Source organism: Salmo trutta, chromosome 22, assembly GCF_901001165.1.
Source record: "Salmo trutta chromosome 22, fSalTru1.1, whole genome shotgun sequence".
NCBI lineage: Eukaryota > Metazoa > Chordata > Actinopteri > Salmoniformes > Salmonidae > Salmo > Salmo trutta.
In genome coordinates this window covers 38,296,956-38,322,829 of record NC_042978.1, presented here as the reverse complement: position 1 = coordinate 38,322,829, position 25,874 = coordinate 38,296,956, and the positions used below count along the sequence as shown (strand labels likewise).

The window sequence follows — 25,874 nt, the reverse complement described above, 5'->3', positions numbered from 1 at the left end:
TCAACCATCGATTTTGTTAGTCTCCCTCATATCATATTAAAAACAGCAAACATTTCTTACCACCCTATGGCAAAGTGTGTAGAATGGCAGGAAATTAGCTGTAAAACCACACATTTTCCTTTCTGCCCCATGGCAAAATTAGAATTGCACGGAATTAACTGTAAAGACACATTTTATACAAATGTTTAATCTTATACAAATTGTTTAATCTTCTCTCCGCCCCATGGCAAAATGTGTAGAATTGCAGAAAACTAGCTTTAAAACAAACTGCGGCCCCTCATGGTGTTCAGATTTTTTGCATCCCCCACCCCCATCGAAGTTGCCCATCCCTGGTCTGTGGTCAGTGAGTGACGGTCAGTCATGGTTCCTTTGGGTTGAGTCATGCCCTATGATAAGCCCCACTTCAAACAATGATATATTCCTACTAGCACTGACTGTTGATAACTACATTATTGGGGGAAAATGTACTTACTGTGATGTGGTTCTAACCCAGCTATTTTAAGATGAATACACACATTTTAAGACGCTCCATATATAGAGTTGAAGTCGGAAGTTTACATACACTTAGGTTGGAGTCATTAAAACTTGTTTCTCAACCACTCCACAAATTTCTTGTTAACAAACTATAGTTTCGGAAAGTTGGTTAGGACATCTGCTTTGTGCATGACACAAGTCATTTTTCCAACAATTGTTTACAGACAGATTATTTCACTTATAATTCACTGTATCACAATTCCAGTGGGTCAGAAGTTTACATACGCTAAGTTGACTGTGCCTTTAAACAGCTTGGAAAATTCCAGAAAATGATGTCATGGCTTTAGAATCTTCTGATACTCTAATTGACATCATTTGAGTCAATTGGAGATGTACCTGTGGATGTATTTCAAGGCCTACCTTCAAACTCAGTGCCTCTTTGCTTGACATCATGGGAAAATCAAAAGAAATCAGTCAAGACCTCAGAAAAGCAATTTCCAAACGCCTGAAGGTACCACGTCCATCTGTACAAACAATAGTACCCAAATATAAACACCATGGGACCACGCAGGCATGATGCTGCTCAGGAAGGAGACCTAGAGATGAACGTGCTTTTGTGCAAGGCCACTCAGCAAGGAAGAAGCCACTGCCTCAAACCGCCATAAAAAAGCCAGACTACGGTTTGCAACTGCACATGGGGACACAGATCGTACTTTTTGGAGAAATGTTCTCTGGTCTGATGAAACAAAAATAGAACTTTGGCCATAATGACCATTATGTTTCGAGGAAAAAGGGGGAGGCTTGCAAGCCAAAGAACACCATCCCAACCGTGAAGCACGGGGGTGGCATCATCATGTTGTGGAGGTGATTTGCTGCAGGAGGGAATGGTGCGCTTCACAAAATGGATGGCATCATGAGGATGGAAAATTATGTGGATATATTGAAGCAACATCTCAAGACATCAGTCAGGAAGTTAAAGCTTGGTTGCAAGTGGGTCTTCCAAATGGACAATGACCCCAAGCATACTTTCAAAGATGTGGCAAAATGACTTAAGGACAACAAAGTCAAGGTATTGTAGTGGCCATCACAAAGCCCTGACCTCAATCCTAAAGAAAATTTGTGGGCAGATCTGAAAAAGCATGTGTAAGCAAGGAGGCCTACAAACCTGACTCTGTTACAGCAGCTCTGTCAGGACAGCAGCTCTGTCAGGCCAAAATTCACCCAACTTATTGTGAAAGGCTACCCAAAACGTTTGACCCAAGTTAAACAATTGAACGGCAATGCTACCAAATACTAATTGAGTGTTGTAAACTTCCGACACACTGGGGGAATGTGATGAATGAAATAAAAGCTCAAATAAATCATTCTCTGTACTATTATTCTGACACTTCACATTAAAATAAAGTTGTGATCCTAACTGACCTAAAACAGGGACTTTTTACTAGGATTAAATGTCAGGAATTGTGAAACTGAGTTTAAATGTATTTGGCTACGGTGTGTGTAAACTTCTGACTTCAACTGTATGACTAAAATGTATAACACAAGTCATCTCACTTTGTCAGCGTCATTCTTTCATTCTCTTCACATGGGTATTAATCTTGTGAAATGTTCTAATCAATTTTCCCGAAAATGTTTACAGTGAAAAAGGAGCTTTTGGTCATGGAGTATTTCTTCACATTGATATAACACTTTTGCGCCCCCTGATTCCTCACCCCCTCCTACAACATACGTCTGCCGTACATTATTGCGTAGCTAATGGTCTGGCACGCCGCCTCATTCGACTAAGGCCCACTGAGCCAAATGATGCCGTCAGCGTAGCCAGACCCTGCCTGTGCTAATGTATAAGTGTGTGTCTGTTAAGCATGGTGAGACTGCAGTGTGTACGCAGCATGGCAACCCCCACATCCTTTTAACGATTGCCCACCACCGCCCTTTCATTTCAGTGGAGCCTGTGTTGGCCCATGGCAGACCCATGATGGAGGGGGCATGGCGGGGGAACGGTCAGAGGGAGGAGGGGGGGACGGAGGTCTCACAGCCCCAACTGGGGCCACCCTTCCTGGGAAGCTCTCCTGAGACTGACCCACCCAAGAAGAAAAGAGCCAAGAGAGAACCAGAGGAACTTGAGGATGGGGAGATTGGAGATGGTGATGATATTGAAGCTGATAAGATGGTCAAAGAGATTGTTGTTGCCCATGGTGGTGATAATGGGGATGATGAGATGCCAGTTGATGGTTTCCGTGGTGACTGCCAAGGTGACGACAACCCACATGATGGTAATAACCATGTTGATACCCATTCTGGTGGTTGTTGTATTGGCGATGCAGTGATTGCTGCTACTGAAACAGTTGATGACAAAATCAGAGGGGACCCAGAGAGAGTAAGGCAATGAGCCAGAACCTGCAGTCTGTTAATCTCTTGAGCCATTTCCCAGTCAATAATAAGGATAATATTAATATTGATCATGGTGCTAATGGTAATGACACTGGGTTTGATGTCAGTAAAAATGATTTTAAAGATGCTAGTGAAATTACTGAACAGTTGGACGCAGAGGGAGATTGAGTCTTGGCATGTTTTCTTTATGTAATCAATGTTATTCAGTTGGACCTACTTATAAAAATGTCCTTGTTGCATTATTTACTCTTACAGTGGTGGTTATTTCAACAGCCAATTGGATTTTATCTACTAACAATGTTAATTTGTTTTTTGTCGTCCTTTTTATTTGATTTTGTACATTATTGATTGAGATGCTTTCTTAAATCAAAAATAAATACATGTAACATTGAAGTCACTGTTTTTATTGACTGGGATATCAGACACATTTTGGATTGTGTGGTACAGTAGCTACGAAGTCTGCATTTATTACAAGTTTTGAAATGGTCACTTTCATAGGATTCTGTCAAAGACAAACTTGGTTAATTATTCATTATAGTTGTTTAGATGTTCCTCAGTTGGGGTGCTAGACAGACAGTATCTGTCATCATGCCCTGTTCAGATTCATCTGTCTCAAAGGAGCATCTTTCTAGGTGGTAAACAAGGAATAACCTGACTAATTCTGCCCATTTCATAGTTGGCTAATTTAATCTTATCTCTACAGAATCATCTTGCTTGTTATGTAAGCTACCAAAGCAACAAACTCATGTCTGTATTTTCTGTTAGAGTATAATGGCGATCTGAAATGTCTGACAAGTTTCAGAAGAAAGTTATTTATTTCTGGCCATTTTGAGCCTGTAATCAAACCCACAAATCCTGATGCTCCAGATACTCAACTAGTCTAAAGAAGGCCAGTTTTATTACTTATTTAATCAGCACAAGTTTTCAGCTGTGTTAACATAATTGCAAAAGGGTTTTCCAATGATCAATTAGCCTTTTAAAATTATAAACTTGGATTAGCTAACACAATGTGCCAACACAGGAGTGATGGTTGCTGATAATGGGCCTATGAAAATATTCCATAAGAAATCAGCACTTTCCAGCTCCAATAGTAATTTACAACATCAACAATGTCTACACTGTGTTTCTGATCAATTTGATGTTATTTTAAAGGACAAAAATGTGCTTTTCAAAAACAGTGACCCCAAACTTTTGAACGGTAGTGTACGTGTGTGTTATGTTGTGTTATATTGGGACAGCATCAGCCAGTAGTGATACAGGAAAGTGTAGCTCTCCGATGGGAATTTGTGTGCGTGTGTTGTCATAACCTCTCCCAACCCCTATGGCAATGGTCAGATGTTGGGGGTGTGATGACTCATTTTTCCACACCTCACGCAGGGTGAGGTCTAGATCTCACAGACTGTGTCTCTCGCTCTCATTTACCAGCCAGTCATTACTATAGTACTGCACCAGCCTGCCAGACCTAGTGGTGGTAGCTGTTAAGCCCAAGGGTTGTCTACTGGCTTTAGAGGTGAAGTGCTGGGCCTATTTCTGAATGCAAACAAAGACATAAGATAAAGCTGAGAAGTTGCCCACCAACCAGAATGTGCCCTCCACAGTTCAGCAGGGGGCATTGTGGGTTAGATGGAGAACGTAGAGACTGGTTGGTAATGTTTGTACAACACTGCATGCTGCTGAGAGTTTTGGTTTGGAAGTTCCAATGAACTGTTATATCCTTTTAGAGGTCTACCACATAGAACAGAGAGGATATCAGTGTTTAGGTTTTCACAAATATTTTTGTGCCCTGCTAACCCACGTATACATAACACATTTTTGATGTTCAACTGCTATTTTCTTGTGACCTTCTAGTCTAGATAAAGAGTAAGTTTATATCATAGTACATTCTCCACTCGCATCGCAGTAGTGGGTCCCTACCGAACTCTGGGATAACAATTAAGAAACCTTTTTTAAACGTCTGTTATTCCTGCCGTTTTTGTGTTCGCCTGTGATAAACTGCCTCCCACTGTGTTATAGCAGCTGGGTCTTACTTTTCTATCTCAATAAATCCCCTCAAAGAAACCCACACAAAAGCACTGCTTTTGTTCCTGTTTGCTGTTAAAAGTAAATGTGCCATTTTTAGTCTGTTGGAAACATGAGGCATTTTGAAATAATTCTTTGGATCCAATTTCACAAAATTGCCCCTGATATTTCTGAAGTTGGGTTTTGCAATTAATTAGGCTTGATTTCGTGGTTTGCTTTTAAACGGCAATGCGTGCATAATTGTTTGTTTATGAGAGCAGCTTGGGGACCCAGCTACTCTGCTGTGGCTTGGTTCTGTTTGGGGGAGTGTGTGCAGAAGCATAGTGTATCTTCTGTGGCATGTATGGAGGCACGCGAAGGCTCTGTGGAAAAGTCTGCTTTAGCTCCAGAAGAGTGTTTTGCGTGGAGAGAAGTATTGCTGCCCTGGTGTTTGTAGGAGACGGCTTGTCCTAAACAATGCCAGTAGTGTAATACCGTTTTCACACTGCTGTGCTGACCCAAAACATACTGTTCTATTTTCTTTTCAGTATTAAAAATGTTGTAGATGTACAACCAGGCCAGCGCAGTACAGATCTGCTCAGTAGTCTGAAAGTGCATGAATGACTGACAGCTGTCTCTTTCTTCCTCCAGTACAGATCTAGTTAGATTGGGTCAGCTCAGTAGTCTGAAAGTGCATGAATGACTGATGGCTCTCTTTGTTTCTCCTCTCTGGTCCGTCTTCCCTTTGTATCCTTGGTTGGTCTGTGTGAAGCAGATGTGTTTGGTGTTTGGGAAGGCCCTAAAAATTCTCAGACTCCAGCCACCCAAGTCATAGACTGTTTTCTCTGCTACTTCACGGCAAGCGGAACCGGAGCGCCAAGTCTAGGACCAAAAGGCTTCTTAACTGCTTCTACCCCCAAGCCATAAGACTCCTGAACAGCTAATCAAATGGCTACCCAGACTATTTGCATTGTCCCCCCCACCCCCCATTTTTACGCTACTGCTACTCTGTTTATTATACATTTATAGTCACTTTACCTCTACCTACGTGTACATATTACCTCGACTAACCTGTGCCCCCGCACATTGACTCTACCGGTACCCATGTATAGCCTCCCTACTGTTATTGTATTGTTGCTCCTTAATTATGAGGTTTTTTTTACTACAGTTAAATACTTTCTTAACAATTAAGCAACAACTGCAGTTAAGAAATGAAGGGCTTGTAAGCATTTCACTGTACGGTCTACACCTGTTGTATTCGGCGCATGTTACAAATATAATTAGATTTGATATGGCTTATGTTTTTTAGGTAATGATGACCTGGGGAATATTTCATTAAATATCCTTCACAAAAGTCCATATTGGTCCAGTGATGTATGTTTTTTTTCATGGGGAAGCATCAAGCCTTGTAAATTATTTATTAACTTAATATCACTGTAGACCAGTGTAATGTACCTTGTATGTATGCACCGTGGACATCTCACTAGTGCGTTCCTACAACATTACTTAACACTTTGGATTAAAGTTATTCTATAGAGGACAGATCTTATCTAATTCATTTTACGGTGTGGTCTGTCTCCTCCTGATCCAGCGTTTACACACCAGACACATTACAGCAACTCAACAGTGTTAAACTTACTAAACATATTGGCTGAAGCCTCTCTCTTTTCCTCTCTTCTCTCTCACTCCCTCCTCCACCCAATTCCCCCATTACTCTCGCTCTCTCTGTTTTATTTCATAGCCCTCATTAAACAGCCCTGCTCCTCTCCATCTGGTGTGAGAACGAACGCTGCAGCATTATCACACTCCTGTGGCCGGGACTGAGGCATTTATATCGCTAATAAACTTGGCAACTTGTTAGGGTGTTGTGCAACACAGTCCCTGCCAGGATGCAGTCAGGACTTACTGATACACCATCTCTCTCAATGACCATCATGTCCCTAATTGATGTAAGTCAAATCTCAGACTGACCGGTGCATACAGCATGCTGGTAATGTTCCTGCTATACTGCTACAAGCCACCAGATGGCCCTATTCTAGAGTAAGTGGGTCTGTTTCTCCGTTTGGTCTACTCTAAATGTCTGTTTAAAACCCTCCGTGCCTCTCACCCTTGGGTTCCCTATAACAGTGTATATTAACCTGAGGTTATAGACATGGGGACAATAAAAGATGACATCAGTGCCTCAGCAGCTTCCAGAATGCTGTAATGCTCTAATGGCTGAGCCTCCCTCTCTCTCCATTCCCCATTAGCTTCTGGGGCCGCGCTGCATTACGTAGTGCCTAACGAAGCCTCCATGCTAATGTCTTTGTCATATAAACACACTTTATGTTCAAGGAGTGAGGTAGTTGGTGAGTGATTTAATTTCAGGGGCGCCTGATGTGGTGTGTTTGTGTCTGGGTGTAGGAGGATTTTAATGTTTTTCTGCTCTTTTGGTGCCCTTTTCTTCCCTTCTCTCACAACAATGGGGTCTCTGGGTCCAGTTCTTTGACTCTGTGTTCAGATAAAGTTGACGTGAATGGATGGAGCTTCTCTGTCTCTGTTCAGATAAAGTTGACTGGTGAATGGATGGAGCTTCTCTGCGGTGGCCAGTTGTTGTGCATTGTTGTCATTATAAGTGTGATTGCACTTTCCGAACAAACATAATTTCAAACCCTGTTTATCTTAAGTTCAGAAGGAGAGAAAAAGAAATTGGGCGAAGGAACCAACCAAAACAGACTACTTAAAGTATTTTGATTGAAAATCTGACTGGTAGAAATAGCAAAATACATCCTTAAGATAAGGTAAACCTTGAGGCCTTATGAATAAAAAATAAAAAAAATAAACATTAAAAAAAATGTAGGACGAATATTTGTTAAACTTTCAGCAGCGGTCACAGTGGGTTCAGTATGACCATAACCGAGGGGGATGTGCCCTGCACCCGTTCTGCACTGCCTCCTATTAAATGCACACTATTAACAGTAATTTCCGCCAGTCTTGCAGGAAAGTTAAGTTCTGCATAGGTGCTCTGCGGTGGTGGTCTCGGTTAGATGGCTTTTCTATGCCGTGTTTTGATACGATACACCTTCTGTGGGTGGCAGCGAGCACTTAGTGTTTGTGTATTTTTAAGACTGACTGCTTCTCTGACTTAAAGCGAACATGTTGCTCCACCATTTCCAACATCTGCCGCCCATCAGGATGTCTGTCTGCTTCCTGAGCCACCGCTGCATTCCTGAGCCGTTCCCTTCCCTCTACCTGGATAAAAGAAACTCTCTGCGCATGCGTGTTTGTGTGTCCTATCCTCAAGGCTTAACACTCCTATGGCTTTAGAAGTTTCCCCTAAGCACTGGTCTGCTCACCCCTATTCAAGCCATAGGTGTTTGGCAACATCTGCATACTGTATAGCCACCCTCTCAGCAGATGAAGAAGAGGGCCTACTTTGAGGATTCTATAACTCAAAGGACAGCTATATCTCCACTACTGCTACCTGTCCTACCCCTGCTAATATTAGCCTCCACACGTTTCAACCCGATGTCTTTTTTCCTAAGGCTGGGAAGATGTATCCCACCTGGCTTTTCCAGACTATTTACAGCACAAACTCCCTGCAGCCTGCCTAGTGCCAGAGGGCCAAAGTTTCTATCTAATCACTGCAAATTAGGTCCATTTTTTTGTGGTGTTTAATATGTGTAAAATACAGTCACATAGTCCCCTTTGAATTGCGATTTCTAATCCAAGACCATGGAGACTAGTAGCACTTCAGGTTATTGGAATAGCTTTGTGTTCATTGCTATGCTGGGATTTAATCGTTTTTTTGTTCGAATTGGTCAAGTGCATGGCTTAGCCTGATATAGTGAATGCAAACTACCTTGGCTTGCAGAGCTTTACAACGGCATTCCAATGCACCAAACAGTCTCAAGGCCTGGAAACTGTCTGCAGAACTCTGTTATATAAGAACAGATCAGCCCAGAACGATCGCTCTGTTGGAGAATATAGTATGGGACTGTCCATGGTATAAATACTGGAGTTCCTCCCAGTAAATATGGGGACTTTGTATGGCCTCCCCTCCAGATGTGATTCTACATGTATGCAGTGGTAATTGTTTACTAATCCCAATGAATATGTTCAGTTTCGTCAAAACAGTGTTGTTGGAAGCCAACTTCAGTTTGATCAAAGAAGGAAACAAAGATAGTTTACATTTCATAAATAAATCTGTTTTATTTTGTAACATATAAAATTAAATCATTTTTACAATTTATTCCAGTATGACAAATCTAAATAAAGTAGCTACAATTTTTGATAAATAATATTAATAACAGTAATGAAAACATTCATTTGATATGTTTCGCTTTGTCTTTCTTGATAAAGTTGGGAAGGTCCTTAGCTGCCACAAAACACGAGCATGTATGGAACCACGGTAACCATGGTGACATGTGGTGTCTTGGTTCATTAGGTTGCAAGATCATGTTATACTTAATTAAATTACGTATCTGCATATCCAAACAACATCCATACACACACACGTCTAAAGTTTGTTTGTGTCGTGTCTGGTTGGTACTTATCAGTCGAAAATATACACAACGAATTGATATCAACATATTAACATACATTGTCAGTTACACATGTTAATTTACATTTTGCTCCATAACGAAGCTACTCTGATGCTCCAGTAGTATGAAGCGAATCTTAATTTAGAATGCTGATTCGGTCACAGCAGACAGTGCACTTCATAAAGTCCTCATGATGCAAGCCTATAATTCCTTGGGAATCTAGTTACAACAGGAAGTTGATAGTTCAGTTGGCTGTTGAGTTGGACCCCTGCGTTTAGATGGACTACCATTGGCTGTCAATGTTGTTGTTTTGGGATCTCTCAGGGGTCGGTTCTCTGCACAATCAGATTTGATTTAGTCTCTGAACTTGTGGATGTCGTTGAGGAGTCTGTAGAAGGGGTAGGAGGCTTCGTTGGCATGGGGACAGTTGAAGGTGCATTTGCAGGACTCGATCATCATGACGTTCTTGTTGAAGGTCTCTCCGTCCTCACAGCGGAACTTGACCCGGATGGTGCGGGTCTGCTGGGGGGAACAGCAGCGGCCGTCCACACAGGATCCACAGTACTTGGACCTGTACTTCTTCAGGCTGGAGCAGCCGGCATAGGTGAACTTCTGAGCCTGGGTAGACTTCTTGGTTCTGCTGCACTTCTTTCCTTTCTGTTGGAGGAACAAGGGGAGAGAAACAGTCAGTCAAGAGCTTCCATAAACAAGCTGCGCAGTGTTGGTTGGTTTTGTTGGATTGTATGCCATGTTTCAGTTTAGTCTTGGTGGCTTGAGCTTACTTTAAGGCTGGAGTAGGGAGACTGGGTGCATGGCCGCACTTCACAGATGCGTGTCTCTTTGACCAGCTTGCACTCGCTGTTGTTGTTGGTGACTCGGGTGGAGATGCCTGTGCCACAGGTCTTGGAGCACTGGGACCAAGGAGTGGTCTGGACAATGCACTTCTGACTCTCAAACATGTGGCTCTCAGGCTGCACTCTGAAAGCTGTAAGGAGAAAAGGCAAGAAAACATTAGAAACTGGTCTGGTATGGGCTTCAACATTTGAGGAAAAGGAAAATGTCATTTTTGAAAGCTGAAATTCAAAATGGCTGCTGCTAGATAGAGGCTGCTTACCAGCTAGAGACTTGAGTCCTCCCTTGACAATGGTGATGAGCTCGTTCCTGTTGGTGAGGTCACTCTCTGACTCTTCAGTCATGCTGTCTTTGCCAAACAGCTTGTCAATGATGTCAGTGTCCTTTCCGTCATCACATACCCACTCCTCGCAGCACTGGCCTGCCACCTTGACCAGCCTTGGGTTGGCACAGCCCAGGTTGGGCAGGGAGAGCTCCTGAGGGCACAGGGGGACGCAGCCCACAGCCCCATCCATGCATGTGCACTGGTGCTTGCAGTTAGGCTGGAAGCTCTCTCCGTTTTGGTAAATCCTGCTGTTGTATTCACAGGGTCTTCCCTCTGACTTAGCTGTGGAGGAGAAAAGAGGGGTTAATGGCTGTTATTCACTTTTCAGTAGACTAGTGTCTGCTATAGACATCACAGATCACATACTGGCTGAGCCTGTCTGAGGGAGGCTTGGTTTAAACTGTCAAAATTATTCAGAAGGCTAGGGCTGCCAGAGGACAGGAACCACTGAGGGGGATCACTTTCATCCAGAGCAGGATGTTTGTACTTTAGAGTTTAGACTGAGGTGCTGAGTTACATTCCTTTGAGTTGAAATCACATGGTCCTCTTATTCCCTCAAGTAGAAATACCACTAGCTTCTCTTTCTACCATATTAATTTACTCAAGGTTGCAAACTACCAAACTAGCATTATTCAGACCTAAAATCTGTTTACAGCATAGCAGGATTGGAAAGAGACACCTACCACGGCAGATGCCACGCATAGCACCGAAGCTGGCCCCAAAGTTGCACTCGAGTCCTTTGGTGTGGTCGCAAGGCTCTGTCAGACTGCAGTCCTCGTTGAGTTGTCTGGCGCAGACTTTGCAGCACCCGCAGCTATCCACTACGAGGCTCACACCGGGCGCGCACCTGGGCAGCTCCATCGGGCACTCGCATACCGAGAGGCAAGAAGAGGTGGAAAGAACCTGCGCAGATAACAGAGCTCGATGATGATATATACTTTGTAAGCAACATCTTAAAACAGCCACATGTTCAGGTTGTATTTCCATAGCTTATTTAGTATTTTCAAACAGTGCGGTTCATATACAACGATGTGATTGCAACAGGTTTCCAAACCAGTGTGATAACGTTACATTGTATCCCCCAGACAATAAAGCATACATTTAGTATTCGTTCCGATCTATTCAAAGTCATAACAAAAAGTCATAGACAACTTTAAACTGAAATATTGTTTAGAGAAAATGACTTACCATATTGAAGGTTCCAATTAATATCACGACGATTGAGAAAATGAACATATTTGCGTTTTTCTTTGTTGCGTAGCCTATTAAATAAAATATATATATTTTGTTTTGCTGTTCCCTTTACGATATCTTGCTATAAGTATTTGCAAATGTATTTTTATCCTAAGTGTAGCGGTCAGTCGTCTCGTCTGTAGCGATTTGGTTTGTTTTCTAGTCTCTTCGGAGAGTAGAGACTTAAGAGTTGCTCTGGTTGCAAGTTGCAGTCTGCTGAAGCAGAGTACCTCCCGTCTTTTATACTGTAGTGGAAGCTGACGTCGTCGTTGGCTGACTGCTGAACTGTTCCAAAACTATGCGAGGAATGTTTCTTGGCGCGTTTTCCATCGAAGCTAAGCACCACCCTGTCTAACTTTTTTCAAAAATAAATTTCCCCCTAGAACTGAACACATTTTTTCTCTTCGCCGTTTCCCGTCTCTACTCTCTACCCTTCTGCTTTGCTTTGCTTTGCTTTATTGGTTTTCTCACAGGTTCACAGCTGTTATGTTATGAGTCGAGGGTTAGTGTACACATTTTCTTTAATTTAGAAGTGGGATAAAAAAAAATCTAAGCAGTTTGATCTGTTTGTTTCCACTGATTTTGACTTCGCATTGAGAGATAATATTCAAAAGAAAAATAAACAATACTATAATATTGGCTTTTCCATTTCTTCTTCCTTTTGACGTAGGTGCTTACTGTGTTATAACATGTGTATAGATGGTTTATATTATACATTATTTTACAACATCTTATTGCGGTCAGTTATGCAACAGTTGCCAAAGCTATTAAAATGTATGATATTGTCATGCTGTCACTGCTTCACCTCCTAAATTATCTTGAATTTGTTGCGAGATTCGATTCGCATGATGAGGATCATTCTGTCAGAGAATTGTCTTTATTATAGCCCCTATATCAATACATTACTTCCGTTATTCTAAATGTACTGTAACTGTTCACAGTTTAGGGGAGAGACGTCCCGGAATTCGGAAATTCTGTGCGCGTTTGAGAGGAATGGGAGAAATAAAGTTTACGGCTTCTATTTTTGGCCTGCTCTCCCCTTCATTCGAAGCATTTCCAGATGCGAACCACACTCCAGACGTAACAATGTTGCCATATTTGGTATGGCAGAAGCCTACATTATTAACATATTTCTCCCTCTAGCCAACCACAAAGCATTCCTGACAGCTTAAAGGGTTGTTAAATGTGTTCTTCATGTAGGAAATTCCTTAGTATTCCTCCTTGGGTTAATTTACTTTTTACGCAATCTCTCCATCACGTTTTGAAAAAATAATCAACAACAGTGATCCAATATTCCACATACGATGTTGGTTTGGGGAGAACATACCCAACTAGTTCATAGTCCTATTATTTGCGTTTGAAATAAGTGACATTTTATCGGAATTTGAAATTCAGAGATCAGAAATCATTGCAAACAGGATTTGACCAAGAAAACAAACGTGATGCTTGAAAAACAAATGGTTGAAAAACGGGGTTATTTGCAACCAAAATAATGACAGTTAAACGGAGAACGTTATGACAATAATACCCTATTGATACTATCCCTGAAGTTTTTTTTAACCCGTGAGTCGGAAATGTTTTTTTGAGTAACTTTATACTTAGACTTACATGACGTGATACTGAGAGCGCTGAACAAATAACTAACGGATAATAGTTGTCAAGACCACGGATAATCTCCCTCCGGTAAGTTTGTCTGTTTTACTTTAACTTTACTAATCAGTTTGTTTTAAAATGTTGTGGATACGCAATTGCTTTATCACTTTGTTCTTATGGTGTATAAATATATTGAAGTATCTTAATTGAGTCGTTGTCACCTTTCCATCTGACGTTGGAAGTTCGCCTGCTAGACAATCATTATTTGGGTACCCACTAAATGGATATCGAATATGCTGTATCTTGATGCGTGCTTTATTTTTGTCAATTGTCTACATTTTCATACTTCCAGTTTAAGACACTAGATGGTGTTATGCTATGGTTAAGTTTGTTGACATATTGTCAACATTTTCCTCATTTTCACTGTTTTCCTCATTGTTTGAGTCCTTTTGAGGTGTCTGTGGGTATATCTTTAGCCATTCATCAAAACGCTTGTGAATCTTCATCGATTAAACCAGACAGACATTTAAAGCTCATGAAATGTGACACTGGCATTATGTCACCACTTTACATTTGGCATCAACAAGTGTCTATTTTGAGTGTCAGACTCCCAAAGTGGCACATGTGCATATGTGAGTTTTGCTTATTAGGTTTGTGTTGTGTGCACACTGCACATCTAGCCCTAAGTAATACTTATGTCATCTGATTCAAATGATAGTGATGACGCTTGTTTCCCAAACATCAATTGGCCCTTAATGTCAAATGTATCCTGTGCCATCCTGCCATTTCAATATCCATTATAACCTCTGACCTCATTACTTAGTCCCTCTGTGTTGAGTTTAACCCCATGAGCTCAGTGAGATGCTTCTGATTATCATTGTTCTGCTCTGCCAGGCATGTTGTTATGATTCTTTCCTTTTCCCTTATGAGGGAATACTATGTTATAGGAAACAGTACTGTCATTGTGCGCCATGGAATAACATCCCATAACGATATTCATTCCGTAATTACCCATTCTGTAAACATCACCAGGCAACCAGGGCTGGACATGCGTATCCATGTAGTAATGTTTAATGGCAATCATCATATTTTCCACCCACCTCTTCCCCGCCCCCCCCCTTATGAGAAAGTGGCAGTGCAATGGCTCTGCTTTTATTTTCTTTACTCACTGCATCCCAGTCTATTGTCCTATATACTAGTATAAAACAGAACAGGACCAATATGATAGGCTGTTTGCATGTTCAAACAAAGGATAACAATAACATATTCTGTCAATGTATGTGTCATAACTGCATTATGCAGTGGGCTTTGTAGAAGCTTCCTTTCCATGTCAGCTCATGGAACTCTGGGACGGAAGCTCAGTGAATTATGGGGTGTTCTTATGTACACTCTCTCAGCTTAGTCACGAGTTAGCTCTTGTTCCATGGTGATGTTTCTATTCCTGAGCCTGTTTTACCTACAGTCATAACGGATGTTTGTTGTGTGCTCCTGTCTGGCAAAAGAAAGATGGCTATGGCATCTGAAAGAGGTGTAACCACTTTCTCTACTGTAGCCCACTCCATAATATGATGAAGAATGGGAAGGATCTTTGTATGATTGTAGTATACTCATGCAGTCTTTTTAAGCTACTGGAGGGCAACAGCCAGCAGACCAGGGTTTAAACCAGCAACCCTTGCTTTTATGCAAGCACCACCTGTGCCATTAAGGCCCAGACCTTTTGGCAGAGGACAAATTAAAGGTTACAATAGCACTGCCATTGGATGCTTGGTTGCTAAAAAAAAATCTGTCTTTGCATGTGGAAATGTTGTATAACGCACCTTTAATAGAAAATTTGGAATGGTGACATTTGCACAATCGGTTTTCTATCGCTCATTTGCACGTCACGTCAATGATATCATGTCCCCGTGTGGGACTCTGGGTCAATTAACCTTGTCGGAGTGGGCGCCCTGATTCTAGTTTGTGTGCTAGGCAAGCTACTGCCTGGGAAGGTCTCCCACTCAGAAATAGTGGATGGGGAGGGGGGCGGGGATAGGTTGGCCTTAGGTCTCCCCACTGGAAGCCCGAGGGAGCGGGGGAATCTATCAAATAGCCACCTCTAACTTTGTACAGTAGTAATATGTATATGTACACTGTACACTGAGTATACAAAACATGTACACTGTTGTGCGTGAAAAGCCCAGGAAGCCGGCCGTTTCTGAGATACTGGAACCGGCTCGCCTGGCACCGCCGATCATACCACGCTCAAAGTCGCTTTGGTCACTCGTTTTGCCCATTCTAACGTTCAATCGAACAGTAACCAAATGCCTCGATGCCTGTCGTCTGCCTGCTTTATATAGAAAGCCACGGCCACGTGACTCACTGTCTGTAGGAGCTAAACTTTTTTTACCTAATAAACTGGCCACTGAGTATATATTATACAATACCAGTCAAAAGTTTGGACACACCTACTCATTCAAGGGTTTTTCTTTATTTTTACTATTTTCTACATTGTAGAATAATAATGAAGACAAACTATGAAATAACACATATGTAATCATGTAGTAACCAAAAAAGTGTTAAACAAATCAAAATATATTTTAGATTCTTCAAAGTAGCCACCCTTTGCCTTGACAGCTTTGCACACTCTTGGCATTCTCCCAACCAGCTTCATGAGGAATGCTTTTCCAACAGTCTTGAAGGAGTTCCACATGCTGAGCACTTGTTGGCTGCTTTTCCTTCACTCTGCGGTCCAACTAGGGCTGTTGGGTGACCGTATTACCGCCACACCGGCAGTCACAAGTCATGAAGGCAATAAAATTCCACATGATTGTTTAGTCACGTTAATTAGGCTTCTCCAGGCTCTGATGCTGCTGATCGCCATTAGTAACCTACCAAACTTGCTAATGCCTTGTACTCAGCACTCTATTGCCCCTCTAATCTCTCTGACATCAATGCAAATGTATTTGAAAATCTAATCAAACACTTCATGAGAACCCATGAACTCATGTTGCGCAACATTTCTATAGGCAATGCAATTGCGGGAGAAAACAGAGTGATGGCCGCTAATAAAAAGAGGACCATCAGCTTTCTATATGTTAGGCCTTCTATATTTATTTCTCACCTTTCCTAAAATTAAGCTTATATTTACAAGAATAGTCTGATGGGTGACAATATTCCTCTATCACTTGTGAATTATATACGATCACTTGGGAATGACTCCCTGCATAAGAAACAATGCAGTTTTTTTGCAACTTGTTCGAAACATAGTCACACTCCTCATGTAGCCTAGCCCATAGGCCTATATGTTTTAATAAGGTTTGTATCACAACTAAAGTGGCCAAATAACTTCTTAAAATGAAGTGCATTAATCCGCTTTACAAGGGGTGTAGAGCCTAATTGGCATATATAAACAGCGCGTGAGTTTCAAGTTTGGAAGATAATTTTCACTATAAAAATGCACCTTTCTAATAAAAGCATTACATGCATAATTAAATTTGCGTCACTTGGTGTTTTCCACTAATTAAACATTCCTGCTTATAGCCTACTACCATGTGCACATTGCTACACTTATGTGAAGAAATAGCCTAATAGTTTATCAAAATGTTAAGCTAAATGTTCTGATCTGTTGCATAAGCAACAGATGCTAGTGGTTGTATTAATTTGGGATCTATCGCTTTCCACAACTGTCCCAGACTATGTTTGGAATATTTATTTCTCACACAGAATAGAATGGGTCAACTTTTGTACTATGTGGGATAGTAGATTGACATAGGCTAGTGCTTTTGCTGTCACATTGTTGGCTAACAAAAAGTAAATGTGGATTATTCTTCAAATATCTTCAATATGCACCTCGCAATTGGATAAGGACACGCGCAGTTGCGTCGCCGATGGGTCTGTCTTCACTTGAAGCCTGTAAAAAGACCTGATCACTTGATGGAGCTCACATCACTCGGGGAGAAGGGCACAGCGGCCACTGGCCGCAAACGGCATGGATTCTTTTAGAGTGCATTATGGCCACACAAAGGGGACCCTGCCGTGAAATTCTAGGCATTATCAAGTGCTTGTCAAATTGTGAATGAGAGACTGTTGAAGTGTGTACAGCCTGCGCAAAAAAAAACAAAGCAGAGCTCATGCCTTTCAAGTGACTTTTTTCAAATCATCATTAGTCTCATCATGCAGCCTTACAATGTATTAAAAATCTAAACATATAGCCCAACTTTTGTAGAACAACTAAAGTTACATTAATAACTCTAAATTAACTTCTCTAGGGTAGGGGGCAGTATTTTGACGTCCGGATGAAAGGCATGCCCAAATTAAACTGCCTGCTACTCAGGCTCAGAAGGTAGGATATGCATATTATTAGTAGATTTGGATATAAAACACTCTGAAGTTTCTAAAACTGTTTGAATGATGTCTGTGAGTATAACAGAACTCATATGGCAGGCAAAAACCTGAGAAAAATCCAACCAGGAAGTGTGGAAATCTGAGGCTTGTAGTTTTTCAAGTGAATCCCTATCCAGTACACAGTGACTTAGGGTTCATTTTGCACTTCCTAAGGCTTCCACTAGATGTCAACAGTCTTTAGAACATTGTTTCATGCTTCTACTGTGAATATGGAGCGAACAAGAGGGCCTGGAAGTTGATGAGTGAGGAAAGCTGTGTGAGCTGTGTTCCTTTTCTTTTCTGAAGACATTGGAATTGTCCGGTTGGAATATTACTGAAGATTTATGTTAAAAACATCCTAAAGATTGATGCTATTCATCATTTGACATATTTCTACGAATGTAAATAAAACTTATTTTGACTATTCATCGTGACATTTTCGCGCGCTTCCTGCATTTGGAGTAGTGGACTGAACTCGCGAACAAAAAGGAGGTATTTGGACATAAATGATGGACTTTATCGAACAAAACAAACATTTATTGTGGACCTGGGATACCTGGGAGTGCATTCAGATGAAGATCATCAAAGGTAAGTGAATATTTATAATATTATTTCTGAGTTTTATTGACTCCACAAAATGGCGGGTTTGGTTTCGTGTCTGAACGCTGTACTCAGATTATTGCAAAGTGTGCTTTCGCTGTAAAGTTTTTTTGAAATCTGACACAGCGGTTGCATTAAGGAGAAGTGTATCTATAATTCTTTGAATTACAGTTTAATATTTTATCAACGTTTATGATGAGTATTTCTGTAAATTGATGTGCTCATTCACCGGGAGTTTTGGGGGCAAAACATTTCTGAACATTACACGCCAATGTAAAATGGGTTTTTTGGATATAAATATGAACTTTATCGAGCAAAACATACATGTATTGTATAACATGAAGTCCTGTGAGTGCCATCTGATGAAGATCATCAAAGGTTAGTGATTAATTTTAGCTGTATTTCTGGTTTTTGTGACGCCTCTCCTTGCTTGGAAAATGGCTGTGTGGTTTTTCTTGTCAAGGTGATGTCCTAACATAATCTAATGCTATGCTTTCGCCGTAAAGCCTTTTTGAAATCGGACACTGTGATTGGATTAATGAGAAGTGGGATATAATAGTTGTATGTTTGAGAAATTTGAATTATGAGATTTTTGTTGTTTTGAATTTGGCGCCCTGCTATTTCACTGGCTGTTGAATAGTGTGTCCCGCAGGTGGGAGGGTCACGTCCCACATACCCCAGAGAGGTTTTAAGCATATATGAGTACCTATTTCTTTGTTAACCGCTCAACACAGAATAGCCGCATGTGCGCACACGCTCAAATAGTTTGGCGAAAATATTGATATTTTATTCAGCTTTGTTCAATTGTATTCTTCATACTATAAAATAATATAAAATAATACCTCTGGAATTATAAGCAAATCTTGTCTGCTAAATGAACTAGTGTAGCCCACAGCCATTTGGCATAGCCAAATCAGGACCTAACATAAGGACAAAATGGAGTATGCTATTCTTTTCTTCATATCATGCTTCTTTAGACGTGTGTCTAAAATAAATAATGGATTTATTGTGAAGGTGTAGGCTATATTACATGGATTTATTATATATTTTTTAAATGGCTTGTAGGCTATGTGTGGAAGCCAGGAGACGCTAAATATGTTTATGTTAATTAATGGTCAATTACCGTGAGACAATCACCGGCTGACAATTTTGTGACCGCCACAACCCTAGGTCCAACTCATCCCAAACCATCTCAATTGGGTTGAGGTTGAGTGGTTGTGGAGGCCAGTTCATCTGATGCAGCACTTCATCACTCTCCTTCTTGGTCAAATAGTCCTTACACAGCCTGGAGGTGTGTTTTGGTTCATTGTCCTGTTGAAAAACAAATGATAGACCCTCTAAGCGCAAACCAGATGGGATGGCGTATCGCTGCAGAATGTTGTCGTAGCCATGCTGGTTAAGTGTGCCTTGAATTTTAAATAAATCAGTGTCACCAGCAAAGCATCCCCACACCATCACACCACCTCCTCCATGCTTCACGGTGGGAACCACACACGCGGAGATCATCCGTTCACCTACTCTGTGTCTCACAAAGACACTGTGGTTGGAACCAAAAATTGCGAATTTGGACTCATCAGACCAAAGGACAGATTTCCACCTGTCTGATGTCCATTGCTTGTGTTTCTTGGCCCAAGCAAGTCTCTTCTTTTTATTGGTGTCCTTTTTTGTGGTTTCTTTGCAGCAATTTGACCACGAAGGCCTGATTCACGTAGTTTCCTCTGAACAGTTGATGTTGAGATGTGTCTGTTACTTGAACTCTGTGAAGCATTCATTTGGGCTGACATTTCTGAGGCTGGTAACTCTAATGAACTTATCCTCTGCAGCAGAGGTAACTGGGTCTTCCTTTCCTGTGGCGGTCATGAGAGCCAGTTTCATCATAGCGCTTGATGGTTTTTGCGAATGCACTTGAAGAAACTTTCAAAGTTCTTGAAAATGTCCTGATTGACTGACCTTCATGTCTTAAAGTAATGATGGACTATTGTTTTTCTTTGCTTATTTGAGCTGTTCTTGACATAATATGGACTTGGTCTTTTACCAAATAGGGCTATCTTCTGTAGACCACCCCTACCTTGTCACAACACAACTAACGCATTAAGAAGGAAAGAAATTCCACAAATTAACTTTTAACAAGGGACACCTGTTAATTAAAATGCATTTCAGGCGACTATATCATGAAGCTGGTTGAGAGAATACCAAGTGTGTGCAAACCTTTCATCAAGGTAAATTGTGGCTACTTTGAAGAATCTCAAATATAAAATATATTTTTATTTAACACTTTTTTTGGTTACTACATGATTCCATATGTGTTATTTCGTAGTATTGATGTCTTAACTATTATTCTACAATGTAGAAAATAGTAAAAATAAAGAAAAACCCTTGAATAAGTAGGTGTCAAATTTTGACTGGTACTGTGTGTGTATGTGAGAAACCAGTACGGAGCAGTACGGAGAAAAAAATGTATGAAATGTATGCATTCACTACTGTAAGTTGCTCTGGATAAGAGCGTCTGCTAAATGACTAAAATGTAAATGTAAGTGGCAGTGCAATGGCTCTGCTTTTATTTTCTTTACTCACTGCATCCCAGTCTATTGTCCTATATACTAGTATAAAACAGAACAGGACCAATATGATAGGCTGTTTGCATGTTCAAACAAAGGATAACAATAACATATTCTGTCAACGTATGTGTCATAACTGCATTATGCAGTGGGCTTTGTAGAAGCTTCCTTTCCATGTCAGCTCATGGAACTCTGGGACGGAAGCTCAGTGAATTATGGGGTGTTCTTATGTACACTCTCTCAGCTTAGTCACGAGTTAGCTCTTGTTCCATGGTGATGTTTCTATTCCTGAGCCTGTTTTATCTACAGTCATAACGGATGTTTGTTGTGTGCTCCTGTCTCCTGTCTTTAAAAAATCGGTGAAAAAAATCAACCACTCCACAAATTTCTTGTTAACAAACTATAGTTTTGGCAAGTCGGTTAGGACATCTACTGTGTGCATGACACAAGTAATTTTTCCAACAATTGTTTACAGACATTATTTCACTTATAATTCACTGTATCACAATTCCAGTGGGTCAGAAGTTTACATACACTAAGTTGACTGTGCCTTTAAACAGCTTGGAAAATTCCAGAAAATTATGTCACGGCTTTAGAAGCTTCTGATAGGCTAATTGACATCTTTTGAGTCAATTAATTGGGGGTGTACCTGTGGATGTATTTCAAGGCCTACCTTCAAACTCAGTGCCTCTTTGCTTGACATCATGGGAAAATCAAAAGAAATCAGCCAAGACCTCAGAAAAACTATTGTAGACCTCCACAAGTCTAGTTCATCCTTGGGAGCAATTTCCAAACGCCTGAAGGTACCACGTTCATCTGTACTAACAATAGTACGCAAGTATTAACACCATGGGACCACGCAGCCGTCATACCGCTCAGGAAGGAGACGCGTTCTGTCTCCTAGAGATGAACGTACTTTGGTGCGAGAAGTGCATATCAATCCCAGAACAACAGCAAAGGACATGCTGGAGGAAATGGGTACAAAAGTACCTATATCCACAGTAAAACGAGTCCTATATCGACATAACCTCAAAAACCGCCATAAAAACGGTTGGTTTGCAACTGCACATGGGGACAAAGATCGTACTTTTTGGAGAATTTGTCCTCTGGTCTGATGAAACAAAAATAGAATTGTTTGGCCATAATGACCATTGTTATGTTTGGAAGAAAAAGGGGGAGGCTTGCAAGCCAAAGAACACCATCCCAACCGTGAAGCACGGGGGTGGCAGCATCATGTTGTGGGGGTGCTTTGCTGCAGGAGGGACTGGTGCACTTCACAAAATTAATGGCATCATGAGGATGGAAAATTATGTGGATATATTGAAGCAACATCTCAAGACATGAGTCAGGAAGTTAAAGCTTGGTCGCAAATGGGTCTTCCAAATGGACAATGACCCCAAGCATACTTTCAAAGTTGTGGCAAAATGGCTTAAGGACGACAAAGTCAAGGTATTGGAGTGGCCATCACAAAGCCCTGACCTCAATCCTATAGAACATTTGTTGGCAGAACTGAAAAAGCGTGTGCGAGCAGAGAGGCCTACAAACCTGACTCAGTTACACCAGCTCTGTCAGGAGGAATGGGCCAAAATTCACCCAACTTATTGTGGAAAGCTTGTGGAAGGCTACCCAAAACGTTTGACCCAAGTTAAACAATTGAAAGGCAATGCTACCAAATAATAATTGAGGGTATGTAAACTTCTGACCCACTGGGAGTGTGATTAAAGAAATCAAAGCTGAAATAAATATTTCTCTCCACTATTATTCTGACATTTCACATTCTTAAAATAAAGTGGTGATCCTAACTGACCTAAGACAGGGAATTTTTACTAGGATTACATTTTAGGAATTGTGAAAAACTGAATTTAAATGTATTTGGCTAAAGTGTATGTAAACTTCCAACTTGAACTGTTATATTAAGACGACCAATATAACAGAAATTAGATATGTGCTTTGTCCATATTTCAGTGTGGATGTGAAATCTGTTGTTCCCATTCGTTGTGAAAATAATATGCTGGTGGATACTGACATTAGAAATTATTCAGAAATATGTGTTTTGTTCACTGTGAATATATGTAGTTCCATTTTTGCCGTACACTGTGATATGCTGGGGGATGCTGTAGTCTCAACCCCATTAGGCAGCAGTATAGGAAAGTGATGTGTTTTTTCCAGTGCAGTACCAGTGTGTCACCAGTTATATGGTATGTAAGCTCTAGTTTTATTTTTTGGTAACTTTGTTTCTGTATAGCCAGGGCTGACACTGAGGACTTGTGAAGAGCAGAATCAACAACCTCTGCATCAAGACAGTTCTTTGTGAGAAGGTGTTAATGTTGGAAAGTGTTAAACCATGTTTTAACAGCTGAAAATGGCCTTGGCTGCAAGTCAGAGCAGTCCACTGAGGCCATGGCCCATTGAGTCTGAGCCTTTTGGGTAAAACACTGGCGTAAGTCAGTAGTGGAAATGCACCATGGCCTGGAATAGCTTGTCAAAGAAGCACACTTTGTTCTTTGCAGGTGTGGGGGAGGAGGAGTTATTGTCAGTAAATTACTGTCAATAGTTGAGAGCTCAACGGTTTCATAACACCCATATAAATGTATCTTACATGAAAAAAAAATCACAAAATTGTATTTTGTTTTGCTTTGGCATTGACACTTGCTAAACTGGCAGGTAGGCCTATTGCAATAATACGCCAGAGATGACAGTGACCTCTTTATATCAACTTTTGCAAAATATGGTTATGAAATGTACACATTAATAAAGATTTGCTATTTGAATGAAAAGACTGTGAAACACCCACGTGGCTATAGCCTACATTTGAATAACGGTTTGATTAATGATTATGCACCAGCCTTAACTGACATTATTTTATGTAAAGAGAGTGGTGATTTTGTAACCCCATTTGTTCGTCGACGATAGAACGATGTTACAAAGTAATAGAAAGTTGTTACAAAGTAACTGAGCGCCAGCCAGAGCGTCTCAATCTGCTTGTTCTGTTTACGAGCCACATTGTCTGTCACATGTCGGGCTGAGCTGTGGCTTCACCGGGAATCAATACTAGCGGTTACATTCGTTCACGTGATTGTACGTTAATGCGCGTCATCAAACCGTTGTCTCTTGCTTGTTGCCTATTTGAGTTGAGCTGTCAGTTTAGTAAATAAAAAAAGAACCAAAAGAAAAACAAACGAACAAAGCTAAATCAACAGAGACACCCACAACATTCGCTCTCATATATTTAGAATAGCCTACTGTTCGAGCTATTTGTTTGAGCAATTTGTGGATAACAACAATCAACGGAACATGGCTGGTGTGATGGCAGATTTTGGTAACTTCACTCACGCCGTTGTTCGAGCTATACCCGTATCCCTTGCCAAAGAGGCACTGAGGATGAACGTTTCGGACGTGGACCTGGAGAAAGCTCAGAGAGAACATGAGGTATACGTCGGGGTTCTGAAGCAGAAACTCGGGCTGGAGGTGATCGAACTCCCCGCCGACGAGTCGCTCCCGGACTGTGTGTTCGTGGAGGATGCTGCCGTGGTTTGCGGTGACACGGCTCTGATCACCAGACCCGGGGCAGAGAGCAGAAGGAAAGAGGTAAATAAAGTATCTATTTATTTTAGAGAAACATGACTCTGTTGACCATGTGCTTATTTCAAGTATGGATCTATAAATCTATGGTCTACTGTTGTCATCTTTGGTTCATAATGCATGGAATATGTATCACCGTCAGAGCGCCATATCGAGGTCGTATGGCTACAATGTAACGGTAGCCTATACAAAGGAAGGGATATGTGATTAGCCATCATCAGAACGGAAACGCCCTTGGAAAGACGGCCAGATATGGTCACACGAGGACCACTGTCCAACTTAAGTTTTAATTTCTGTCCTGATTCCTGGCAGAACACATTTGTCTGTTATAACAATAGAGTACATGATGAGCATAGTTCTCTAGCTACATGATATGTGATGGAAAATGCGATTCTGTATAAAAACTGTTTTCTACCATAACCTTTGATATGGGTAATACTGACAGCTGTTTAGTCAGATGTGAGTTGTCTACAGATATTAGGTTGTAGTCTGATTTCCTGTTTGCGAACAGTACTAGAGCACATTCAGTAATGAGGAGGCATGTGGATGTCATAATCTGACCTGTGAAAATAGATGCATTCATTGAAACAGTCATAATTCCTAGGCAGAGAACTCTTGGCGCAGATTAGCGCAATGCATGTCAGTCCAATATTTTCCCCATAATAGTAGTATGCCGTATGAGTATGTTCATATTATAAACTACATACCCTCACACCAATAAGTTATGCATGTACAAACAGCAGGCTATGGACAGGGAGGTTTTTACTGCCTGTTTACGTAATCGTGTACCCTAATAAAGAAGACTGAATATTAACAGACTTAACATATTCACAGTATTTATGGGCACCGTGGGCTGCGGACTGACTGTGCGGTTCCATGTTGTCTGTGTGGTGACAGCGTGTTTGGCGGTCGGGCGGGCTCAGTGAAAGCCTATGTCGTATCGCATCAGTCACCTCTGCTGGGCTCAGATCTGTAAACCTCCTGGCGATCATGATGGCTCTCCACATACAGGACATGTATTGGTCAAAGGTTTGGTCAGCAGGACTATTTTGGATCTGACTAGTGTCTCCATGTAATGTAGGGCTCCCGAGTGGCGCAGCGGTCTAAGGCACTACATCTCAGTGCAAGAGGTGTCACTACAGACACCCTGGTTTGAATCCAGGCTGTGATTGGGAGTCCCACAGGGTGGCGCACCATTGGCCCAGCGTCGTCTGGGTTTGGCCGGGGTAGGCCGTCATTGTAAATAAGAATTTGTTCTTAACTGACTTGCCTAGTTAAATAAAGGTTACATTTTTAAAAAAGTGTATTGCTGCATGAAATGGAAAAGCTATTGTTTACTTAGAGAGATTTGTGATAATGTAACATTTAGCATTCATGAAGTCT

At 41.2% G+C, this 25,874-nt stretch overlaps 3 protein-coding genes across 4 annotated transcripts in view; 2 read left to right on the top strand and 1 right to left on the bottom strand.

Moving 5' to 3' along the window:
* The window catches only part of znhit6 (zinc finger HIT-type containing 6), a 41,573-nt gene extending 38,315 nt beyond the window's left edge, over positions 1 to 3,258 (top strand). For both annotated transcript variants that reach the window (XM_029707927.1, XM_029707928.1), the window contains one exon: positions 2,418 to 3,258. In XM_029707927.1, coding sequence (XP_029563787.1) covers positions 2,418 to 2,863 — 446 coding nt within the window. In that variant the 3' untranslated portion in view covers positions 2,864 to 3,258. The remainder of the gene's footprint in view (positions 1 to 2,417) is intronic.
* Positions 3,259 to 9,028: 5,770 nt separating this feature from the next.
* Positions 9,029 to 12,030, bottom strand: LOC115158703 (CCN family member 1). Its single transcript, XM_029707925.1, has 5 exons — positions 11,752 to 12,030; positions 11,247 to 11,466; positions 10,501 to 10,845; positions 10,169 to 10,371; positions 9,029 to 10,043 (listed from the first exon to the last, which is right to left on the bottom strand). Exons 1-5 carry the CDS (start codon positions 11,797 to 11,799, stop codon positions 9,741 to 9,743), a joined length of 1,119 nt encoding a protein of 372 aa, XP_029563785.1. The 5' UTR covers positions 11,800 to 12,030; the 3' UTR covers positions 9,029 to 9,740.
* An 11,730-nt stretch (positions 12,031 to 23,760) lies between these two features.
* Positions 23,761 to 25,874, top strand: part of ddah1 (dimethylarginine dimethylaminohydrolase 1) — a 119,894-nt gene continuing 117,780 nt past the window's right edge. The window contains exon 1 of the mRNA XM_029707924.1: positions 23,761 to 24,497. Within this exon, the coding sequence (XP_029563784.1) occupies positions 24,204 to 24,497 (294 nt within the window). The 5' untranslated portion in view covers positions 23,761 to 24,203. The remainder of the gene's footprint in view (positions 24,498 to 25,874) is intronic.

Coding starts and splice junctions, on each gene's coding strand:
- LOC115158703 (XM_029707925.1), bottom strand. CDS start 11,799: ATGTTCATTTTCTCAATCGTCGTGATATTAATTGGAACCTTCAATATG. Junction 10,846..11,246: donor TATGCGTGGCATCTGCCGTG/GTAGGTGTCTCT, acceptor TCTCCTCCACAG/CTAAGTCAGAGGGAAGACCC. Junction 10,044..10,168: donor CTCCCTACTCCAGCCTTAAA/GTAAGCTCAAGC, acceptor TTCCTCCAACAG/AAAGGAAAGAAGTGCAGCAG.